Genomic DNA, 24789 nt, shown 5'->3' with positions numbered 1-24789 from the left:
TTTTAAAGCGGCTTAGCATCGTCCCCTAAGCCTGAAGACTTCTCCATCTCATATAACATCTCCATCTGCGTTTGTTCATCTGGTTAGTGTTTTTTTTCTTCTTCTCCTCCTCCTCCATACCCTTCTGAATAAGAGAAAAATGGAAAATGTTGGAATTCCTGTGTGTTCTGTGTTTATGGTAACTTTTTCGTTGGTATATTTTTTATGACATGTTCTATGCTCTTGTGGAATATTTTTCTCTAGCAGGGGATGGCCCGAAGGCATAAAGCCCTGTATAATTGAAGATGAAGAAGAAGCTTCTTCTTGCATTTCGCATAGTTGTTATTTTGAAAGAATTGAATCTTCGTTCTTCGGTTGATCGTTGTTTATTTGCTGAGTAACTTGTTGATAACGTTGCAAAGATTGTAGAGCTTATCCAATTTTATAGCTGAGTATGTTAAAAAAAGATTCATTCTGTTTATTTCAATTTTTTTTTTCACTATATTGTTGATAAGAATGTTTTTTTTTGCTAAAGTGCATGTTTTTTTTCAGTCGCAACATGTGTTTTTGTATCAGATCTTGAATGGAAAAAATATCAGGTAACGTCAATGAATCTCCCAGATTCTAAACTATACGTGCTTGACCTATTGCTCCGCGACCGCAAACCAAATTTTTTAAATGAACCAATTGGCATATTTACAGATCACTTATGTGTCCAGCAGAGTGCATTCTCAGACATCGTTTCTTAAAATATGAGCCCACCCGAGAAAATTATTTCTCGTCAAAATTTTCGAGTTCGAGTGTAAGCATGCAAATTGAAAGGCCCATATTTGAGGGCCTTATTGGCCATATTAAAGGCCCCAAGTGAGGGTCCCCAAAAATTTCATTTTTTGCCCTTTTTCCAGATCGATAGATGCCAATGCTTCCGATTTTTCAGCCTCATTGAAATCTTCCGGTCGGAAAGCAGATTTTTCCGATTTTTCTTATCTTCATAAAAGTCCCTAAAGTTGTGCTTTGTTTGAATAGAAAATCCCAAAATAAAATACTCTTCCAGTCCTTTCAATTTCAGGCTGATTCCGGTTTCTCAAGAAATATATGGAGAATGAATATTTCAAGTTCGAAAAAAATTGGTAATTGTTGCCAAATACAACCTCTGACAATAAAATTCGGTGAATAGTCCTGTAACATTAACGTAGATGAAATGCTAACGAAAGCTACCTTACTGTCCTTCGAAATAGTCACCTCCCATTACTATGCACCGCTGAGATCTCCTATACATGTCCTGGAAACTTTGCAAGAAGTCTTCTTTTGGGATGGAGTTCAAAAGCCTCATCACATTTTGTTGGATGTCAGGAATATCGTCAAATCTCTTTCCTTTCAAAGCGAGTTTGAGTCGATTTTTCACAGTTAATGAAGTAACTGTGGGAATAGGAAGAAGTCTGGAGGATTGAGATCTAGCGAGTATGGTGGATGTTCAATTTGCACCACCCTTTTTTTTTTGCCAGGAACTGTTTGACGATATTGGCTGTGTGAGGGCGAGCATTGTCGTGAACAAGAAACCATGAACCTTGTTGTGCGTACTGAGGTCGTACCCTGCATAGACGTTTCATGAAACGGGCCAAAATTTCAATGTACCTTGCAGCGTTCATCGTCGTTCCCTCAGGTAGAAATTCCTTGTGGATAATGCTTTGACTATCAAAAAAGATGATTAGCATCATTTTGATGCGTGATTTTTCTGCTCTGTCCTTTTTCAGACGAGGTGATGCAGGAGAACGTCATTCCATGCTTTGCCGTTTCGTTTCAGGGTCGTACCTGTGACACCAGTACTCATCCTCAGTGATCTTTTGTTCTTTCATTTTCCTGTTCTCAGTTAAGTACCAACGCACTAAACAAGCATTTTGTAAAACAAGTCTTTCACGGAACACAAACGACGCTCAACTGAACAACGGTGGCAGCAGATGGTCAACACCTGCCGCTAGGCATGTGCAGCATTTTGCTTCGCCAGTGTTGCCAGATCGGCCGTTCTGACTTCATTCACCTAACTTTATTGTCAGAGGTTGTATGATGCCAAAAGCATGGCGAAGTGGCCAATTATTGTTAAAAAAATCAGTTTAGCAAAAAATTTGTTCAGGAAAACAGGATTTACATATGGTCACTTGTTGAAATTTAAAAAAAAGGGCTGGATATTCCCTTTTATTTGTGTGACATGCTTTCTTTAATTCGGAATGTGCCATCACATGATAAACTACGGATTTTTCAAGTCTGTGAATTGAAACCTATGTAGATAACATGTGACCTGCAATAAATTGCCAGATTGCTTGTGTGACTCGCAGTACATTCCCAGATCACTTAAGAGACCTGTAGCATATTTATAGATCACTTTTTAGGTAGTTTCACATTTTTTAAGTGGTCTGTAGTAGATTTCTAGATCGCTTAATAACCCTGAGTCACTTAGTACAGTTTAGGATATTCACTGTAAGCTATATAGGTTGACAACATAATAACAGCTTTTGGCGAGAATGCTTGTTTGTGCCAGAAGTTGTTTGGGTTTTTGAGAATGGTGTTGGTCCAGTCTATGATTGATTATTGATCATTTTTGTTGCACCACAGTTGTTTTCTGCACACGATGACTAATTAAACTGGGACCTACAATTTACTGCTGATTCCGAACGGCACCCTATTTTTTTATTTTCACAGAGTGGTTGGTGTGTTAACCCCCCTCGATGTGGTCTTCCTGTGGTAGCAATCTTTTTCTGTGGTCACGTCGCTGTGACAGGAAAGTTTCTGACAAGGACGAACCGTGTCGAACTCACGACACCTCTAAACATCCTTTGGTTGTTTTAGGCAAGTATATTACTGACCTGGGCTACTGTGCCCGTATGATTGATCTACGTAACTTGATATACATAAAAAAGTCTTAGTAGCTCGTAGCAAAATTTTGCTTGGTGAAAATGATTATGGTTTTGAAAATTAGCCAATCTTGATTGGTACCAGGTACACTATTTTGTGACCATTTTTTCTCAATTTTTTTCTCCAAATTTAATTTCATGACTACTTACATTCTCTAGCTTTTGAAAAAGTTATTCTTTGCTAATTTAAAAATAGTCAAATTTTAGTCACAGTTCTCCATAGCAACTGTAAAATTGGCACCTAAAATTTTGCATGTGTGATTGTTATTCTAAGAACATAACATTTTTTGGAAATTATATCTTCAGTGTTAAAGAAAGAGATCCCCAAGTCCCAGGAAACTGGGACAAACCAATGTTTTTTTACTATTTTTCTTTTACCTCCGGAAATTTCATTCCTGGCATTTTGACCGAGTGAGTGACCATATAAGTAAGTGCATGTGAATGACGGTATGAGTGACCGATCAAGGTATAATAAAACTGGCACTCGCCCACACATACAGTCACTCAACCCCTTCAATTGGTCACTTATATGGTGATGCACCCACTCATCTAGTCACCATTCACTTTTTCATTCATATGGTCACTTATGAGGTTACTCATGCGTTCTCTTCATTACTCATGTTGTCAGGGCAGATAAAATGTCCAGGTTGAAATGTGTTAGGGGTGAAATTTCCGTAAACTGCATTTTTTTCATACAGTACTTTGGTTCCAAATCCGTTATGGAAATAAGGCCATTGTCTGTAGCATAATTGTTAAATCAGCAATTTGCTAGTCAAGGAGACAATATATATATATGTATAGCGTAAAATGTTTTTGTATTGCTCCATCATATAGATGACACACAGTAATTTATTCTGATTATAACTTTTTTATTAGGTACCTAGCCATGGAAGAGGAAGTTCGATTTATTGAGTCCAGCGTACAAAAAAGCGACAAGGCCAACGATGATGTAGCCATAGTTTCATCGACAACCAACTATCAAGGAGGCACAGGATCAAATACAGTAAATACATCAGTCAATATTCAACAGCAGCAGCAGCAGCAACAACAACAGAAATCCAAATATTCCCAGCTGCTTGCAATAATTGGGGAGCTTGGTAAAGATATTCGTCCCACTTATGCTGGCAGTCGTAGCTCAGCTGAGAGATTGAAGAGAGGCATTGTGTATGCAAGGATCCTGGTTAGGGAGTGCCTCATGGAGACTGAAAGGAATAGCAGAACTTGACAGAGGAGGAACGTGTTGCTCACTCTCACATACAATTTTTTCCCCTTTTCATTGCCATCCTGTAACAAATAATATTTATAGAGGTATAGACTGGGCACACAGAAATCATTGGGTCTTCGTGTTGAACCTGTTTTTAATATATTTTTTCTGTATGTGTTTAGTTTCTTCCTTACAGTATGGCGTTAGTGCAATGACATTTTTTTTTTGAAAAAGGAAAAATCAAAATAGTAGAATCTGTCTTAATGTAAATCATCTTGAAACCATTGGTCGAACAACATTAAAACTTGTCTTAGCTGAAGACAAGAAGCACCCATGGCTGACGATATTTCAATTTCACAAATCCAGCTAATTGTTGCCCAATAAGAGTTTGAGTTATATGTTTACCACAATCAGAAAAAAAAAAAATTGGGGCCAGCAAATGTTGTCAATACGGGACCAAGAAATGGGGTGCAGGATGTAATAAACATCACATTAGTGAATATTGATAATTACTGCACAGAATAGTATTTAACATACCACTTCAAAGCATGAATGTGAGCCGATCTACCATTTGAAAAAGTCTCTCCAAAAAGAGCAGGCAAATCTACAATACAATACTAATAAAACATGCCAATTTAAGCATTTCCATCTTTACTTCAGAAAATGGAAGCCAGATGGTAACATGAACACGAAACAAGCACAACTCAACAACCTAAATACGTTAGGACCAAGCATACACACATTCTCTCTCTTGGGCATGTGCAGATTCGTTAGAAATTCCGTAAAGGAATGTGGACGAGGTGCATGTTCGGTTGGTTAAGTAGTAGTAGTATTTAATATACCTGGAAATTCAGAAAATGGCTCATAAAGGCCTTTTAGAGCAGCGTTGTTCAACCTTTTTATGGCTGCAAACCAGAGATATAAAAAATAATTTGTGGACAGGCACAATTTACACTTATCCAAGGCAAAAAATGAATTATTAGAAGTTTTTGGTTCAGAGCAGTTTTGAGGTTCTTTCCAGATAACGTTTTCCCAATTACAGTTTTTTTTAATGAGCCTTCATATTTTCCTTCCTTTCAGGGTTGAGTTTTTTTAACTACTCTCAAATCTCCAGCATAGAGTTGAACCTTATAAACGTCAAAATATCTAAGATTCCCAGGCCTGAAACTAGGGAAATGGGGGGGGGGGGGGAAGAAGCAATCTCGTACTCCAAGCCCTAGACAAGTAAGAAACTGAATTCTTTCTTTGTCTTTATTTGATTGCTCTTGAAAAATTACTGGGGGGCGCATGAAAATACATACTTTTCCCGCACATGATAGTGTTCATTGTTGTGTGTTTCTGGTATTATGGCCCCATGTCCTGCCTATTCCCCCAAGTTTTCTCAACATCTTCATTGTCAAGGTATGCCTGAAAAAATTGACAGCACTGGTGTCTAGTGAATTTTTATTATTCAAATATTTAAAAATTTATGTACCTAAACAAAAGCCTAGGCTGCCAACCTGGGTGCACGCACCCCTTGCGACCTTTGCTGAAACTGCTCCTGAATATACTAAAACTCTGAATTTAATACACAAATTTTTTTTTTTTTTTTGAAAAATCAAAAAGAAGAGTTTTCTGATCATACGTGTATTTAAATACTTTCCGTTGATTCTAATTTTCAAAATTGAATGATCTGTAATCAGTGAATGCTATTACCTAATTGATAAAATGATGACTTTTTTTTTTTAAAAGTGCTTGCTTTTTTTTAATAACCCGTGATTGCCATTCAAATTTGAAAATGATTAAAATTTAGTTCAGGTCAAAATTTTGATAAATTCTCTGTAGGAAACGTGTCAAAGTGCCTGTTCTAGATGTTTATATAATATATTTGTGTGACTGGAATCGAAGTGCCTTGTAATAACTATTATTCTGGCTTGGTTTTTTTTATTAATTACGGTATGGAGATCTGTATTTTTCTATATGTACTTGTATAATTTGTGACAGGATTGTACGAAAGTTGATGATGTTGTTGATCCCCTGGCATACATACTTATTTAATGCAAAAAATAAAATATGAGATATGTCATTGTCTTCTTATTACTTCTTCTTAATGGCCAAATTTTTATAGCAAGAACAGCATTAAATTCATATTATCTACTACAGTACTCATGCACAACACAACAGTCTAATTTTAGTTGATTGAAAAACTCAACATTTAAAATTCATAAATTTTAAGATTCAACGTCTTAATTGGGTATTAAAATGCTGTGTTTCGTGTTTTTAGAAAATATAGATACCAAGAGCTGTTCAGTCCAAAATCGGGTTTTGTTCTTCTGTTGTGAAGTAACTGTGGATTATTTGGCAAAAATCGTTTTTGTAATTGCTCCAACAAAGAAAATATTCAATGTTGTAAACTTGATTTATCGAATTGGGATTCGCTTTTTGTTAATCGCTGATCATGTTTGATTATTTATTAATGAAAAGTATTTGGAAAAACTACCAAACTCTTTCTCAGTTAGACTTGAAACAGTAAAAATTCTGATCTGTTGACCATGTTGATTAATAGAGCTCTTTGTTTGAGGGCAATTTCAATTGAAAAATATGCAGTGACAATTTGAGAGCAAGGTAGGGCTGCCAGATTTTGTGCTGAACCAGATGGTAAGAAATTCTATAAGAGTATTTACAGGAGGTCTAACAGGCAAACCAGTGCGGCAAATTTTAGTAATTGGTGGTGAGAGAAGAATTTCAAATTGGAAAGGAAGGGAGGAAAAATTTAAATAGCCTACAATGGTGGCAAATGACTTAAATCTGCTTCTAATGAACTCATCTTCTACATTTTTACTGTTTACCTAACATTACTGGGGGGAATTCAATATTACTCTGGCATAGTGGGATCGAGACTAGGCAGTATATGATCTTGTACTGGACGATTTGATAACAAATTCATCCTTTACACTTGTTCATTCTACATTACTAAAAAATTTGGAAAGGGATACTCATAGAGGCTGTAAGGGGTGTGGTGCAGCATCTAGGCTTCAGTTAGACACCAGATGTTTTAAAAAGTAAAATTCACATGAAATCACGATTTTGAGCCATATCTTGACTATGAAGATGTTGAGGGGTTGGGGAGGTCCTGGTGTCATAATACCAGAAACAAGAATGTACTATTTTTTTTCAAACTGAGCACAACTCTTGTCTATCCCCATGGGCAATTTACTACCAAGTGAGTTGTACCAGAAGGCTATGAGTGCGTATGTAGTGTTTTGTCTGATTTTCCAGTGCTGCGATCTAATATTTCAGAAGTGAACTGTAATGAGATTAAATATTTGTACCATTGTAGGCCTGTTGCTCTTTGTTTCGAGACTTTTTAATAGGAAGATCAGCTTGCATTCATGCCTCAAAGTTGGACACCACAGAAAACCAACTTTGGCCAGTCACCTAAAAATATACTATGTCACAAGAGGCAAGTGTGCATTCTGGTGCTCACATCCAGTCATTTTTCCGGAGCTATTGAATAAAAGCAAAAGAAAAATTCTCCTTCTCACCTGCCCGGTCTCGGAGCATCAGAGATGCCTTTGAAAAAAATGTCTTAGTAAATGTTTCTTTGTTATATACTTACTCTTCACCCTTCACAGGATAAGTGTAAGTAATGATAGATCATTAATAAGAGCTGCAATGTGGATTAAGTTATCTGGCATAGTTAAGAACTATAAAATAATTCTGGATCAAAAAGCGGGTCAGTTTCTTGTGTGAGACGTATGGTCACATTTTTCTGTGTAACACTAGCTTCATGCTAAAAAAATCTCAGGTTTATCCCAGAATCTTGTAGGCTGAAGCTCTGACATCTTCCCGCCAGGATCCTTAGTGATGGCACATGAAGCTTTGCACCCAGGTGGCAGGTAAGCTCGAACCACCTCTGCTTATTTCACAAAATTCTGAAGTTCATTGGAATTCTTCCGTATCTAGTAGGCAGGATGGTAAAAGATTCTAAGAATTGGACTACTAAGATTGCCAACCAAATTAATTTGGAAGTACTTTGGCATTGTGAGGATACAGGTTTGAACCCCCTTGGCAGCACAATGATGATCGACTGAAGTTAATTTTTTCTGCGGTTTTCCTAACTTTGGGGTGCAAATGTTGGCCATCTCCTATTTGATAAAGGCTCTTCCCTCAAAGAGCAGGAAAACATTCAACATATAATACTTACATAGCATGAAAATTCAAGGATTTACCATCTTCAAAATATAAAATATAGATGGTAACACCAGCAAGAATATGAAACAAGCACAACTCTGGCAACATAAATATGTTAGGGCAGTGCTTCCCAATGTGGGCATAATGCCCCCTGGTGGGCAATGGAATGCTCCAGGAAGAGGTAGAAGCTGCAGGTATAACAGGATTCTATGGGCTAGATTGAGTTGAGGAATGGGAGCAAGGGCGTAGCGGGTGGGGGTCTGGTCCCCCCACAAGGGGTGGGCTGACAAGGCTCCAGCCCTGGGGCTCGTGATTTCAATAATTTTTTTGTTTTTTTCACTCTATAAATTCATCATAAAGGGGGCCCACTGAAAGATCCCAGCCTAGGGGCCTCGCTTCAGGATGTGGGGGCCATGTCCCCCCGCCCGAAATCTGAGAAAATGACCGAAAAAGATGGCAAAATCTATTGTTCTATCACTTTGGTTCCCCCCCCCCCCCGAAACAAAGTTTCTGGCTACGCCCCTGGATGGGAGAAAAAATTCCGAAGGGAGCGATGGGACAAAAAAGTTGGGAAACTGTTAGGGCCACACATACACTTAGATACACATTCCAGCATGTACTGATTTGTTGGAAATTCTGCAAAGGAATGTTATGAGGTGCACATATGTTAAGTATAGTAATACATAGGAGAATTGCTCTGGTTGTGAGGATAGTTTCTAAGTATTAGGCAACTAAGATTTGTCAGCCAGTTTAATTTTGAAGTTCATCGGTACTCTTGAGTTCTGAGTGTCTTGAGTATGCAATACATAGCTTGTATTCAAATGATGAAATGAAAGCTATGAACGAAATGTATATGCAAAGAATGCTTCAGCTTGTGAGAAAATTTGATTTACGATTTTGATTACGATCTAAGAGAAAAAAAAAACATATTTGAAGAGGAAACATACAGAGCGTGGGTGCTTCAAGTAATTTTGAAGTGGACAGTAATTATTGATGTGTGTGCAGTGGTCTTACAGCTCTCTTGCCCTAGTCAATATATTATCTGCATAGTCCAACAAAAATTGCTTCTAAGACTGAACACACATGCATCCATATCTCGTCATAGCTTGCCATTACGCCCTTGGCAAAGATTGGCGAGAACAATTGAGAATTACTAATACTCAACTGTATATGCTCCTCGTAGCTCGTACACATTCCACAGCGGAATCTCTGTGAAATTTCTTACGAATTGCCATCTGTTGGGAATGTGTGGTCATAACATATTTATGTTGCCAGAATTATGCTAAACTACTTACTACAGTTGAGGATTTGAAAACTGGGTATGTAAGGCATAATCAGAGATAGACTTGAATGTCTGTCTTTCGTTCAAACCAAGCACAATTCTAGTCTATTCTTATGGGCAATTTACTACTAATTGAGTTGTGCAGAAAGTGTGTGCATATGTACCTAAAAGTTTAAGTTAGTATCCAGTGTTGCGCATGAATTTCAGTACGGCCATCTATTTTTAAACTATGAGTGAGAGAGAAGTGTAATGATTGAATATTTGTACCATCGTAGGCCTGTTGTTCTCTGTGGTAAGACTTTTTAATGGGGAAGATCAGATTGCATTCATGCTTCGAAGTTGGGAACCACAAAAAACTAACTTCAGCTGACCACCAATGAGGTTCAACCCTGAATTCTCACAATGCGAATCACTATGACTACACGACTGCACAGCAGGGACTTAAATGTCTGAAGTGGGTGGGGTCATGATGATGATGTCGCCACATAAATATACATACTTTTTTTAGATCACCTGTACACCACCCCCTCCCCATATCTGCCCATGATGTAAGCAGGAAAGCGGCCATCATACATTAAATTTACCTGTAAGAGAGATACGGGTGGGGGGGTGTGTGGAACAGACTGATATAATGTATATATGAGTTGACTTCATCATCATCATGCCCCGCTCTACACACACAGACTTTCAATTCTATCTCCGCCATCTCGCCGCCTATGTAACCAAAGTTCTCTATATCTGAGGTGATTCTGGACTTACTCTCATCTCCTTGTCCAATCAAGGTTTTCTACTCTTCATTCATTTCCAAATGCATCAAAACACCTATGCGGTGTGAAGTATTTCTAAACTTGACAAAGTGTTGGGACTTTGCAAAAGTTTTCATTCTGAGATGTATTTTCAGGGTAGTTATAACGATAATTTATAGATTCAAACATTAAATATATTGCATAAACGCTTGATATATACATTTCTTGAGAAATGTGTAGGTTTTCAACATGCAACTTCAGCTGATAATTTTTTTCCAATTCTTTCAGGATACAGAAGCTCTCACACAGAAGAAAGACACAGTGTCTGTTGAAACCTTGATTGAATACAAGACGAAATATCACGCTGATGTTGTGGAATGGTGTCCAATATCTGACTATAGTGACCATTTGGTTTATGGGACATATGAAATTATCGTAGGTTTCAGTATACATTCCGTTGAAACCAATAACAGTATCATCATATAACGCTAGTACACTGCCTGGCAAGAAACTCATTGTTCAACCACGAATTGGTTGTGGCAAATAATTTTTAAGGTCATACAATAGGATAACCATAACAATAATTTTTTTTTTTGCCTAGAATTGTATCAATATACCACAGGCTCGTAGCTAGAAATTTCCCCCCCCCCTTCTGGGGGATTTCTAACCCAAATCTATTGCTCTTATTGGTTTCCCTTTGGGGGAACCAGGGGAGCCTTACTATCATAGGCGGAGATAGACTTGGAAGTCTGGGGGGGGGGGGCAAGATGATGATGATGGCGATTCATCTATACATATATGCATTAGATCTGTCGACTTCACCTTTGATGCTGGGGGGGGGGGGGCATTGCCCCCCGTATCTCCGCCCATGCTTACTATGGCCTTGATATACCACCATATTGGTGGATCAATACAGTATAGAGTAAATTATTTCTAAACTTGACAAATTCACAGGTTCCAGTTCCTCTCCATCAAGTTCCACAGGTTCTTGATTATAGTTAGGTGGACTTGGTGGTGGCTGACACAAGTGGCTAAATGATGTCTTGTACTCCTTTGAACAATGTTTCAGAGTTTGAGATGAACGTGTTTTCGCAAGGCCATCTTAATTTTTCTTATGTGGGTGATTTTCAGCTTCAATGATAAAATTGTTTTGTCATTTCTTCTAGGTGTAACACTGGAGCATTATTGCAACCCTGTTATCTTTATTATGTAGCGTACATATATTTTTCACAAACTGAAATTAAACAAAGGGAAGAAAAAAAGATCTACGTAATTCGAACACTATTTCTTTTCCTCCATTTTCAAAATGTGAAAAAAGATTCCACACTCTGCAGCTTTTCGCAGCTGAAGTTGAGTTTTAAATTCCAGTTAGACAACATTGGAGTGAGATCTCATTCCCCCACTTGGGATGAGTTAATTTGGGGGCTAGAGCCCCAGAAATGTTTTTTGATGCCACTTGATCCCACATTTGACAAAAAAGAAGGGTGTTGATATTCAAAAAGACAGGGCATCGCAAATTGAAAAACAATTAGGGTGCCAGCAAAATTTCATGGGAATTTTGAATTTTTTTCCCAAGAAAAAATGTTTCTGAATAATCTTTTTTTTTCACTCGGTGATCCCTTTCCGTGGTAGTAGACATGCTGAAATAAATTATAGAATTTTTATGTTGTCCTCAAGCCTCAATTTAGTTATCATATATGAAAAATTCCAGGGGTTGTATCAATATGAAATTTTAAGTCACCCTAGCAATTTGGCGTCTGCGATTTGTCAAACCCTGCAAAAAAAGCATATATTTATTTCATAAAATCTCAAAATTAATGAATTAGATAATTTGGGAATCAATGAAAGTCTTCAATTATCTGAAGTCCCATAACAAGGTTAAGATTTCACTGCTTTTTGAGATGCAATCGCCTTCAGAGAAGATTGATGAAGAAATGTTCATTAAATGTGGTACTACTACTTGACCTCATATATGCACCTCTTACACATTCCTTTGTGAAATTTCCAACAAATCAGTACACCCAGGAAAGTGTTATGTGTATGCATATTTATACATGGCTCTAACGCATTTGTCTAGTCGGAATTGTGCTTGTTTTGTATTCTTGCTGATACTGCCATCTGTCTTAAATATTTTTAAGTGAACATAGTGAATATTAGAATTTTCATGTCATGTATCATGCTGAAGGTCTGTCTGCTCTCTGCAGAGAGAAATTTAATATGCTGAGATACTTTGAGCTAACTTCATTTTTTGCAGCTGATAAGGTTTTTATGGCCATTATCAGATCAAAGGTGGCTTTTTGAGGTGAAACATTCGTTTGCTTGAGTTTGTCAATGAACATAAAAATGTGTAATAATCATCATCACCACCAGCCAAAGAATTGGGTAGTCAAGGCCGTCCGGATGGGAAGGGGAACTGACAAAAACAATGTATATGCTTTGTGTGTTTGTGTATGTAATGTTTTTCTTGATTTAAATAAAGTGATAATACAACATGGTGGCAGCGGTAAAAGGCCATGACAACAAAGTAGCAGCAGAGAAAAAAAATGATCTGATACACATCAAGTAGATGAAAATCAGTACTTGCAAGGAACTTTCAATCTGAAAAGTAAACATGACTGATCCAGAGCACTTTCCTTTTGCCATTCCAGCAATGCAGATGAACCAGCCGGACAATTTTACATTTTCAACACCTGCAAACTGGTCAAGATGGATTACTCGCTTCCAGAGATTCCGTATAGCTTCTGGGCTCTCCACCAAGACGGGAGAAGAGCAGGTAAACTCGCTGATTTATATTATGGGTGAACAAGCCGAGGACATTTACACTTCTTTCAAGTTGGCTGACACTGAAAGGGGAAACTATGAATTTGTTGTGAAGAAGTTTAGTGATCATTTCATTGTTAAAAAGAATACAATTTTTGAACGAGCACAGTTCAACAAACGTGTGCAGCAAGAAGGAGAATCAGTAAACAACTTCATTACTGCTTTATACAGCCTTGCTGAACATTGTGATTATGGAGAATTGTATGATCAACTCATACGTGATCGTATTGTTGTTGGTATTCGAGATAAACCTCTAAGTGAAAGGTTGCAACTGGATGCCGAACTTACACTAACAAAAGCGGTAGAACAAGTTAGGCTTAGTGAATCAATCAAGCAGCAACAACACAAACTCAATGAAACGGAAACCAATGTTCCTATACATGCAATGTCTTCAAGAAAATTTGATCACTTTCAATATCAAAAGTCTGGTGTGAAAAATAAACCAAAGAGCAAGAACTTTTCAGATTCCCAACATTCGGAGACATGCAAATGGTGTGGCAAGCAGAAGCATGAGAGAAGATTATGTCCAGCTAGAGATGCCAAATGTTTTAAATGTTCGAAACTGGGACATTTCGGAAACGTTTGTTTAGCAAAGAAACCAAACCAGCATTCAAAAATTTCGTTCTTGGGTCATATTCAAGACAACATAAACCAGGATTGGACAGTTTTTGTCAATATTATGAATAAGAAATTGAAATTTCGACTAGATAGCGGAGCAGATCATACAGTAATACCTGCAACTTTGTATCACAAGATGTTTCAGAAATTGAATTTGAAACCAGCTGATAGAACTCTCTGTGGTCCAGATAACACTCCGTTAAAAGTGCTGGGCATGTTCGAAGCACCTCTGAGCTATGTAAACAAGAAATGCACAGAAGAAATCTATGTCATCGATGGCTTGAAAAACTGTCTTCTCGGGAAACCAGCTTTGATATCCTTTGGTTTAGGACCCAATATCAGTGCTGTTCAATGGATTACTGCAATAGATCCGAAAAAAGAGTTTCCTGAACTGTTTGAAGGACTTGGACTCATGAAGGAATGCTATTCCATACAACTCAAGCCTGATGCCATTCCATGTGCAGTAACATCGCCAAGACGAGTACCCATACCTCTTTTGAAGAAGACAGAAATTGAGATAAAAAGGATGGTCGAACAAAAAGTCATAACTCCAGTCACCGAGCCAACAGAGTGGTGCTCTCCTGTTGTCATAGTGCCCAAAGGTGATGGAAAGGTGAGAATTTGTGTGGATCTGATCGAGCTGAATAAAAATGTTCTACGGGAATTACATCCCTTACCCAAAGTGGAATACACACTGAATCTCTTATCTGGTGCTAAAGTGTTCTCAAAACTGGATGCAAATTCAGGATTCTGGCAAATCCCATTGGATGAAAAATCATCTTATCTCACAACATTTATTACTCCGTTTGGAAGATTCAGATTTCTTAGACTTCCCTTTGGAATCTCTTCCGCTCCAGAACATTTCCAAAGAAGAATGATTCAAATTCTGGAAAACACAAGTGGAACAGTTTGTCACATGGATGACATACTAGTGTGGGGGTCTACTCAAGAAGAGCATGATGTGAGATTGAGAGAAGTTTGCCAGAAACTGAAGGATGTTCATTTGACTTTGAACAAAGAAAAATGTATCTTCTCAACGAGCAAAATTAAATTTCTTGGTCACATCATTGATAGCCAAGGAATTCACCCAGATTATGAGAAAATCATTGCTATCAAGGAGTATAAATCACCAACAAATAAGAAGGAACTGAAACAGATGCTGGGCATGGCAAATTACTTGGCTCGTTTTGTTCCAAATTATGCAGAAGTGCTTTCTCCTCTAACTATGCTTCTCAGTAACAAAATAGATTTTATCTGGGATATGCCTCAGCAAAATGCTTTTCTCAAATGGAAGGAGGTACTGTCATCTGATCCTGTTTTGAAAATCTTCAATCCCAACCAGGAATCCATAGTTACTGTCGATGCATCTTCATATGGCTTGGGAGCCACCTTACGCCAAAAGCAAGATGATGGTCAGATTGGTGTTATTGCCTATGGTTCCAGAACTTTAACCACAGCTGAGACTCGATACGCCCAAATCGAAAAGGAAGCCTTAGCTATTGCATGGGGTTGTGAGAAATTTAAGGATTACCTAACAGGAACTCATTTCAAGATAGAGAGTGATCATAAACCTCTGATTCCTATCTTCTCCAGAAAACATTTGGACGACTTGTCACCAAGGCTACAAAGGATCAAATTAAGGATGATGCGATACTCTTATGACATAGTTCACATTCCAGGAAAGGAACTGTATGCAGCAGACGCTTTATCCAGGAGTCCTCAAGTGTATCCAAACAAGACAAATGAATTGGAAGACGAAATAGATGCATATGTTCAAATGGTTAAAGAGACTCTACCAGCTTCATCGAAAAGACTGGAAGAACTACAAGAAGCGCAACTTGCTGACGAAGTTTGTCAGAAACTTTCATCATATACAATGACGGGATGGCCTGCAAAGAAAGATGTCGATTCCTGTTGTCTACCTTTCTGGCAACATCGTTATGAAATCTCCATTCAGGATGGGATAGTGATGAGAGGCTGTAGAATCATCATTCCTCGATCACGTCAAAGGGAAGTTCTAAATCAGATTCACGAAGGTCATCTTGGAATTACAAAATGCAGAGCTAGAGCCAGATGTTCTGTTTATTGGCCTGGAATAAGTAAAGAAATAGAAGAAAAGGTAAAAAATTGCACGGCTTGTATCCAAGAATCTAAGAACAGGCACCAACCTCTCATTCCAACACCATTTCCTGAGAGACCATGGGAGATGATTGGCATGGACTTGTTCAAGTACAAGAATTCATGGTATCTTCTTTTAGCTGACTACTATTCTCGTTTTCCTGAAATTGCAAAACTTGATAGACTGACAGCTGCTGAAATCATAAACCATTGCAAGTCCATATTCGCTCGACATGGCATTCCAGATATTGTTCGATCAGACAATGGGCCTCAATTTGATCCAGTGCGAACATTGGAATTTCAAACATTTTCTAAAAGGTATGGATTCACACACGTTTCTAGTAGCCCAAAGTTTCCTCAAAGTAATGGACTGGTTGAGTCAGCAGTTAAAACAGTTAAAATGCTGATTAAGAAGTCTGAAGATCCATACATTGCTTTGATGGCATATCGAGCAACTCCCCTAGAAAACGGATTCAGTCCAGCAGAGTTGCTGATGGGTAGAAGAATTAAAACAACTTTGCCAATAGCTAAAGGTCAGTTGCAACCACAAGCAGTGGATAGAAAAACCATCCAGGCCAAGGAAGAAAGGAGAGTTGAAAGACAGTGCCAAAACTACAACCAAAGACATGGTGTGAGAGATCTAAAGAAATTACAGGAAGGAGAAGAAGTATGGATAACTGACAGGAGAGCTACTGGTGTAGTACTAAAAAAGACTTCATTCCCAAGATCTTATCTGATTAAGTCGGGAAATAAAATCTATAGAAGAAATAGGAGACATCTAATCCCATCACCAAATTTCCACCCAGAGAAAGAAGAATTGGACTTTCCTTCATTAGAACACTGTCCTGCAGCAACTCCATCGAATTCGAGTGAAAACTCAGCTGTCAAGGTACCTTATGTCACTAGAAGTGGGAGGATGGTTCGCCCCCCTAATAGGCTCAACCTATAAAAAAAAAGGGGGGGGGAGATGTGTAATAATCATCATCACCACCAGCCAAAGAATTGGGTAGTCAAGGCCGTCCGGATGGGAAGGGGAACTGACAAAAACAATGTATATGCTTTGTGTGTTTGTGTATGTAATGTTTTTCTTGATTTAAATAAAGTGATAATACAACAAAAAAGACCAGACACAGCGTTTGTCAAGCAAGCAACAGCCTGAAAGCCACCTTTCATCTAATTTCATTTTATTGCTGCACAGTATTGTTAACCAACCTTTCTTCAGAGATACGCTGCCACACTACTAAAAATGCCTTCATGCATGCTGGGTTATTTCATAAAATTATAATAGTCTTGATAATCTGAGGTGAACAGGGCTGAGAACATCTTGGATTATCCGAAAAGTAATTGAAAACAACATTGTAAGTGGTGAAGGTGGGAAGTTACCTACTCTTCCTGTTTTGTCTTTAATTTAACAGCTTAATCCATTTCACAACTGCAGAGACCAATGGTCTTTTTTTTTAAGAAAGGTTGACAGAGGCTTCAGTCCAGGCATCTTTGAAGGAAAAAAAGATACACTGATTGAATGACTATACTTGGTGCTTTATATGTCTGGTGTTTTATAATGGGAAAGTTATTAAAAACTGAGTTTTTCTTTCACAGGAAAACGTTCAACAGTGGAAGGGTAATATCGAGCTCATGCGTTTCAAAGAAGACAGTACAACAATGTCGGGATACAGTGTCGATAGCATTGAAGCTCTAGACATTACAGGAGTCTTTGATTTGAAATGGAGCCCTGCTAAAAACTACAGGCCCACTTTTGCAGCTGCTACTGTTGACGGAATGATTCAGCTGTTCTCCATAACGTGTGGCGATGATGGCAGGATGCAGAAAATCGAAAACATGTCTTCAGTTTTCTTTGTTGAGAAAGTTTTAAGAAAACCTTTGTCTGTTGCGTGGGATAATTACAAGTCTGAAAAGTAAATACGAGTTTTGATATTGTTATGAGTTAAAATAACTGAACCTGAGGTGGACAAACCTGAAGCATACATGCTAAGTGGCACACCACGGTAGCACTTGAAGGTTTGCCACAAAGAAATCTTTCCAGAAAGCAAAAAAAAGTTTGCATCACAAAATTTAATTTTGTTTGGAACACCAAAATGTTTCTTCAACACAGCAGCATGCTATGGGACCCCATTCCTTATGAAGTAGATTCGTCTTCTAATCCCATATCTCTCAAACTTCCTACTTGAAGCTGAAGAACGCAGGTTAGCATCACTTGTACAATTTCAAATCTTCCTGACGGGTGGATGCATCCAGAACCAGAAATCCACAGCTACGACATCCCACTCAGGACAAACATTAAGGCAAGGCTGGACAAGTCCCAGGTTGCCATGGTGAATAAAAAATTGGTATTGACACCTAAAATTTCTTTTGTGAGATTTCTAAATTGCAGGCTGAGAGCAGCACAAAATATTTGAAATTTATAGCATGTCTGCCAACATATGAAAGAGGATTGCTATGTCCTGAAAAACTCAAAAGCATTATTTTGAACCTTTTTCTTCTGGTAAAAATTTTTTTCGCACCTAAAAAATTGTTCTGGCGCCTTGATTTTTTTGCGATTTGTCGAGCCCTGCCTCAAGGCCATAGGCTTTGGAAGTTTTTCAGACCTGTGAGCGCTCGGATTGAGCTTTATGTGGGAAATTATCATGACCGCAGGATTAGATCACAAATTATCATTGTGATTTAATTCTAGTGGTGATCAAACCTGTTGTACAAAATTCTATGAGTGCTCAAGCACCCCCAGCTCCGACACCACTGATTAAGACTATCCAGCTCAAAAAAGCAACACATGATAATAATTAAACATCAGTCAGTCTTGAAAAGTCACTGAGGAAATTTTAAAATGCAGCCGTCCCGATTATGTGTAGATTTTTGTTCGTGCCGTTACTTGACCACTGAATGGCCAGTTCTCACTCAATATTTTTACCAAAAGGAGACAAAATATCTGAATGCAGATTACATTTCTTATTACAGCGCAACTGATAACATTGTCAGCTCAGATTCTGGCGGGTACTTGAATTTGCTGAGGGTGCAATCTTGTCTTGAACCCGACAGGAACTGGTTAGCTCACGACTTTGAAGCATGGACAGCGTCATTTGATTTTGATGTGCCAACTACAGTCTATTCAGGTATATAACCCCCTGTTTAAAGAATTATGTTTAATTTGAAATTTCTGTGTACGGTAGACTTTCGATTATTCATGCAGTTGACTGGCTACAGGCAGCAGATAACACAGCTTTATACATTATAATTCACATTTAAATCTAGTATCATGTGTCATTGTGAAATTGAAATGCTTGTTTTATTCCAGGTGCTGACGATTGTTGGTTTAAAGGATGGGACCTGAGAACGAATCTTGAAACACCTTCATTCAAAATTAAAAGGTAGTTATTATCTCTGCCATTTCTTCAAAGTAACAAAGCCAAAAACTGATTTTTTCAGAATATCTGACAAGCATTCAAAAATTTTTTCGGGCACTGTAGACCAGGTCAAGATACTTGCCTAAAGTAAGTACCAAAGGATATTTAAAGGTGTCATGAATTTGTTATCCGATTCGTCCTTGTCAGAAACTTTTTTGATGTGGAGGTATAAGGGGGGTACCCAAAAGTAGCCATAATTTTTTTTTTCACAAAAATTCTTCAATCTCCTTGAGAGTACTCTCAATTAGAGTTGATACACTTGTCAAGTCTTTTCTTCTATTGTTCAAAACATTTTTGAAGTTCGTCTGTTGCGATGTCAGAGAGAGCATCCATCGTTTTCACCTCAACCATGTTGGCAAAACACTTTCATTTCAGCTCCATCTTCATCTGTAGAAATTAAGGGAAGTCACATGGAGCTGAAAGGTGTCTGTATGGGTATAATAAGTAGGATTTCTATGTTGTTTTGCCACCCCCACCATCTTAAAACTAGATAATTTTACAACAATGTTTTCTTTTCCCTCCTGAAATTTGCTGCCTGCCCCCCCCCCCCACCGAGTTTCGGTGTTCTTGTGTGGAGGAAGTTTGAAAGGGAGTATTGTCATGATGCAAAAACCAGTCGCCCATCTCCCACAAATCTGGTCTTTTCTGCACAGACTGTTGTGCAATCTTCTTGGCAGCTAGCTTGGCCATCAATCAACATTTAATCTTCTTTGAAATGGGGAAATCATCCGTACACTTGAGTTTTATCCGTAGCATCATTATCACCATAAGCTGCTTTTAACATCTCAACAGTTTCTGCTGCTTTTTTTCCCAGGCAGGAAGCAAAACTTCACAGCCCCATACTGTTCATGTAAGTCAGCCATGACTAAAAACTGACAAGCGAAACAGCTTCCACAAAAAAAATCGATGGATGCCAAGCACAACCTTTCTAAGCATTGCCACTTGGCCTGGGAGGAATGGTTTTACACTTACCTAGTGGGAGAACTGCATACTACGGATGCTCTGCTTACTGTAAAGCAATTCCGGTTACTTTTGGGTACACTCCCTTTTCAACAGAAACAGCCACGTGACCATAGAAAAAGATTACTATTACAGGAAGACCCACACAGGGTTCAGTGCATCAAAACCTCAGTGAGTAAAAACAAGGTCAAACGGTGCTATTTGGAATCAGCAATAAATTGTAGGTCCAATCTAATTAGCCCTTGGGTGCAGAAAATGACTGGTGTGACAAAAATAATCAAAATTTTGAAAAGTTATAAACTTTTTTTCTTCTCCTTCTAGTCACACGATGGGTGTCACCTGCGTCAGCAAAAGTAAAGATAACAGCAACCTTCTAGTGACTGGCAGGTATGTGAGATTTTCTGTGATTTGATTGCAAATTTGTATATAATTTGTGTGTGTGAAATTTGTATCGTAGGTATTCCACAAAATAGATCTCAAACTAGTCAACTTTTCTGTGAATGCCTTGAAGTTAACTTCAGCGTTCAATTTAATATATTAAATACACTTAACTTTTAGCAAAATATTTTGTCCATTATGTAAATTTGCAATCAATTATGTAGAAATCCATTACTAAGACCTGGTCGTTTATGCACCTTATGAACATTCCTCTGAGTAATTTCTAACAAAAATGAGGGTAAGGGGCCCCCGGGTACGAAGGAGGTATATATATCAGGGCTCTTGAAAAGTAAATATAGTCCAAAAATAGCCATCAGCTAAAAGAGGCTGAGAAACACTGATCTATAGGGAGAACAGGCAGTCTGCTATCCCGGATGTGAGACCAGAATTCATCCTTTTCAACCCAGGGGTTCTCAACCTTTCAAGTTCCATGGACCCTCTTTTGCCTATAAGATGGAGTTCAAGGATATAATATGTAAAAACTATGACTACGACTGATGCATTGCTTGTCGTTTATGCACTGTAACTAAGACCAGTCGTGCCCCCCCCCCCCCCGGCTCTGTCCCATGACGGATTTAAGCCTTTTACCCTGACGGGTTGTCATTTATGCACTGGGAAGCTCAAGAAGTTGCACAAGCAGTGTGCATGTGCCATTAAGATATATATAAAAAAAAGCCATCATCTAGTCAACAGAACATTCCCAGGGGGTTACCAAATCGCCTTCTTCACTGCTTTATAGTGTGTGTGTACTCAATATAGCAACAATACCTATTATATGACTATTTTGATGTTTTTGGTACTGAGAGATTAGTGCTGTAAGTTTCATCAATGCAATTTTTACCCTAGGTTTAATCTATTTAATAAATTGGGGTTTTTGTGGTTTTTTTTTTCAGTTACGATGAGCATATAAAATTATGGGATGTCAGAGACATGAAAGCGCCTTTATCGTCTTTGCACATTGACGGTAGTGGAGTTTGGAGATTGAAATGGCATCCATCTCCTTCTAGTGAACTTCTCGCTGGTGCCCTGTTGACGGGATCTTGTGTCGTCAGAGTAAACAAAGGTTTGTTTTCTTATCCTTAGTAAATTTGAATATGGATGCATGTCCCCAAAGTCGTGGCGGACCATACAGCATCTGTTCCAGCATCTCTAAAACACAAGGCACGCATCACCTTAAGCAGACCGGTCTGGTGCCCCAGGTGCAACCAGAGAGGGTTTTTTTTTCATTTCAAACCGAGCACAAGTCAGGTCTATCACCATCTATGGGTGATTTACTACGTAGTGAATTGTGCCGGAAGTGTAACTGTGTGTGTACCTAACAGTCTGAATGCGTATGTAGTGTTGCATTTGATTTTTCAGTGCCGCCATCTATATTTCAGAAGTGAAGTGAGTGATGTGTTATGGTTGAATTACATTTGTGCTATTTATAGGTCTGTTGCAAGACTTTTTAAAGGGGAGATCGGCTCACTTTCACACCTTGAAGTTTGGAGCCACAGGAAACCAACTTCAGTCGACCACCACTGTGGTGACGGTGGGGTTCGAACCTGGGACCTCGCGACGCGAGTCCGTCAATATGACCACTTGACCACCACTGCGGCAACCAGAGAGGGTACAAATTTCACCCTTTAACCTCTCCTTGAAGATTATAAGGTGGGTGCCAATATGCACCCCCAGCTGAACAAACATTTAGTAGCGGCCCTGATCTCTGGTCCATGCATAATTACCACTGTTTCCCAAAGTGGGCAATATCAACCCCTGGTGGGCAATGGAATAGTCCGGGGGGCGGGGCAATAGAAGCTATGAGGATAACATAGGATTCTAAGGGTTATTATTCTATTCCACTTGAGTCGGAATGCGATGAGTGAAAACAAATTCTGTAAAAAGGGACGATGGAACAAAAAGCTTGGGAAACTATGATATATACAAAACACTTTATAGGATCCACCAATTATTTAGCCATATTTCCCCAGAGGAATATTTAAAATTCTAGCATGTCCAGTTTAGTAGAAATACCTTTGTTGGAAAGCTGCCACATCTTCTTTCCATGTTTGCTCCAGGCCCCAAATCACCTCTTGCTGTTTAGGTTCAACCATGTCACCAAATCTTAAAAATTTAAAAATTTTTTTAATTTGATGCAATAAATCCACTCTCTTGCAGACACCAGTGGGGAAAAAATTAGCCCATAATAACAGGGAAGGGGTTCAAACTGAAACTTTTTTGAAGTAAATCTTTATTATTCTTTGGCTGCAAAAAGGCTGTGTTTCAAAAACACGGTGAGAATTTTGTCAGCATAATCTCACACCAATCAACTCTCATATAGTTTTGCTATTCGAATGTTGGGGCACCCATGGTAGAATGGTGCTTATGCAATTGAAGTTGATGGCAAATAGTTTCATCACAGTGAGGTATTTGTATATTGCAAGGATCTATCCTTCAAGGCTTTAAAGTTTTTTTGTTTAGGTTTGACCCAATTATGGATCATCTCTCAAGAAAATTTTCCGTCCTAAGTCCAGGATTACACTATAAAAGTGTGATAAAAGATCTTTTACAAAACTTGGAAAAAAAACCAATGCACTTATTGGTTGAATTTTTTAAGTTGTATAAACTAACTTTTATAAAACTTTTGCAGTGTAATACTGGCTTAACTTTGAAAAACTGTCGCATATGATGTCTTGAGTGGACAAATTAAATTTGATGGCATTTAGTTTCTTACAGGCAGCAATTGAAATGTTAATGGGGGCTCCTAGGAGGGTAGAATTTGGGTTTAAAATTGTGCTGCCATCTGCCGGAAAGGGTGGATGCATGTAAAAAAAAATTGATATATGAGGATTTAGCCAACTTTTTGCATGCATAGCTGCAACACTTTTTTTTCAACAAATTTTTTTTTTGTTTTACAGACCATACTATGGACTTAGAGGTATTCTACAACAAGCATGAATCCATGGCATATGGTATTGATTGGAGGCATCCAAGCACAGGCAATACTTTGTGCAAGAACCTAATTGCATCATGTTCGTTTGAAGATAATAAACTCCATGTATGGGTGTGTAATATTAAAGATTTATAGGATGAAATGCCTTTTTTTTAGTTATCATTCTCATAACAAACCAAATTACATGCAAATGCATTTCATAAAATTTGTGACATATTTCATTTCAGTTCTGCAGTAAAAATGAATAAAAAAAAATGTGAAAAAAAAGCTGGTACATAAAAAAGAAAAATAATTTTTTCAGGAAGTTTAAGAAAAAAAAAAGGATTTAGTCGCCAACATGGCCAGTTCCCCTCTCCTCAAAACACTTGTATTGCTCCTCTCCTCTCTCATGAAAATTTACATACATGCCCCCTCCTCCTACAGCATATTGGTTCAACGTCCACAATGGAATTTCATAGACTAAAATAGATCAGAAAGAGAAAAATGTCTATGCCGAGACTGGACAAGTGCCATGGTGATTAAAAAATAGGTATTGGGGCCTAAAATTTCTTTTGTGTAGTTACCAAGTTTTGCAATCTGAGAGCAACACAAAATATCTAGAATTCTTAGCAGCATACCTGCCAAACTCAAATGAAACATGATTTTGGACACTAGAAATTTTTTTTTTTTTCTAACCCTGATCAGTAAGATACATTATATACCACAATCAATTTCTTGTCATTACAAGAAATAAGCATTTGTTATTGATCATATGCAGACGTGCCAACTTTTGAAATCCAGAAATTCTCCCGAGGGGGGCTACCCCCCTGACACTCATAGACTCGATCAAAAGAAGTTCATATAAAAAGAAATTCGAAATTTTTTTTTTTAATAAATTAAGAAAAAGTTACATTCTCTCCCCCCCCCCCCAAGGCAGGTTCTGCATTGCCCCTGAGGAGAATTTAATTGCATGTCAGTCTTTCCATGCAGAATAGAGAAATCACGTCTACATAGTGTTCATAAAGTATAAGTGTTTCCTTTCGTGGATGCTATCAGTGATTGATAATCTTGGGTATATGAATTCTTAAAAGCTTTATATTTAGCTGTATATAGCTTAAAGTTTTATATTTTCTTTCCGAAGATGTTTAATCGGAAGAAACGATTTAAAAAAACTCAAATTACAAAGCTGCGGACGAAAAAACGTGTTTACCG

At 38.1% G+C, this 24789-nt stretch overlaps 1 protein-coding gene across 5 annotated transcripts; it reads left to right on the top strand.

Moving 5' to 3' along the window:
• Positions 1 to 281: 281 nt before the first annotated feature.
• On the top strand, positions 282 to 23740 carry LOC149078139 (diphthine methyltransferase). 5 transcript variants are annotated; one of them, XM_089241728.1, is made up of 9 exons: positions 282 to 431; positions 3765 to 3891; positions 10582 to 10728; positions 17449 to 17765; positions 18823 to 18977; positions 19160 to 19232; positions 20550 to 20615; positions 21560 to 21729; positions 23564 to 23740. In XM_089241728.1, exons 2-9 carry the CDS (start codon positions 3775 to 3777, stop codon positions 23731 to 23733), a joined length of 1215 nt encoding a protein of 404 aa, XP_089097854.1. In that variant the 5' UTR covers positions 282 to 431; positions 3765 to 3774; the 3' UTR covers positions 23734 to 23740. The 5 variants fall into 5 exon arrangements, with proteins under 5 accessions (XP_089097854.1, XP_089097855.1, XP_089097852.1 ...); XM_089241729.1 differs by having other exon boundaries at positions 341 to 431; positions 3773 to 3891; XM_089241726.1 differs by lacking the exon at positions 282 to 431 and adding an exon at positions 468 to 578.
• The last annotated feature ends 1049 nt before the right edge of the window (positions 23741 to 24789 follow it).

Source organism: Pholcus phalangioides, unplaced genomic scaffold (genome assembly GCF_987345545.1).
Source record: "Pholcus phalangioides strain wild (caught in Gottingen) unplaced genomic scaffold, Ppha-v1.0 ptg000014l_1, whole genome shotgun sequence".
Classification (NCBI taxonomy): domain Eukaryota; kingdom Metazoa; phylum Arthropoda; class Arachnida; order Araneae; family Pholcidae; genus Pholcus; species Pholcus phalangioides.
Note: the sequence above shows the minus strand (reverse complement) of the source record. Positions and strands in the feature narration are given on the sequence as shown.

Bases quoted from the DNA above. Each gene is read 5' to 3' on its own strand.
- LOC149078139 (XM_089241726.1), top strand. From the start codon at position 496: ATGTTTTTTTTTGCTAAAGTGCATGTTTTTTTTCAGTCGCAACATGTG. The intron at 579-3,764 runs GTAACGTCAATG...CTTTTTTATTAG, and splicing joins TTGAATGGAAAAAATATCAG to GTACCTAGCCATGGAAGAGG. The intron at 17,766-18,822 runs GTAAATACGAGT...TTCTTATTACAG, and splicing joins GATAATTACAAGTCTGAAAA to CGCAACTGATAACATTGTCA.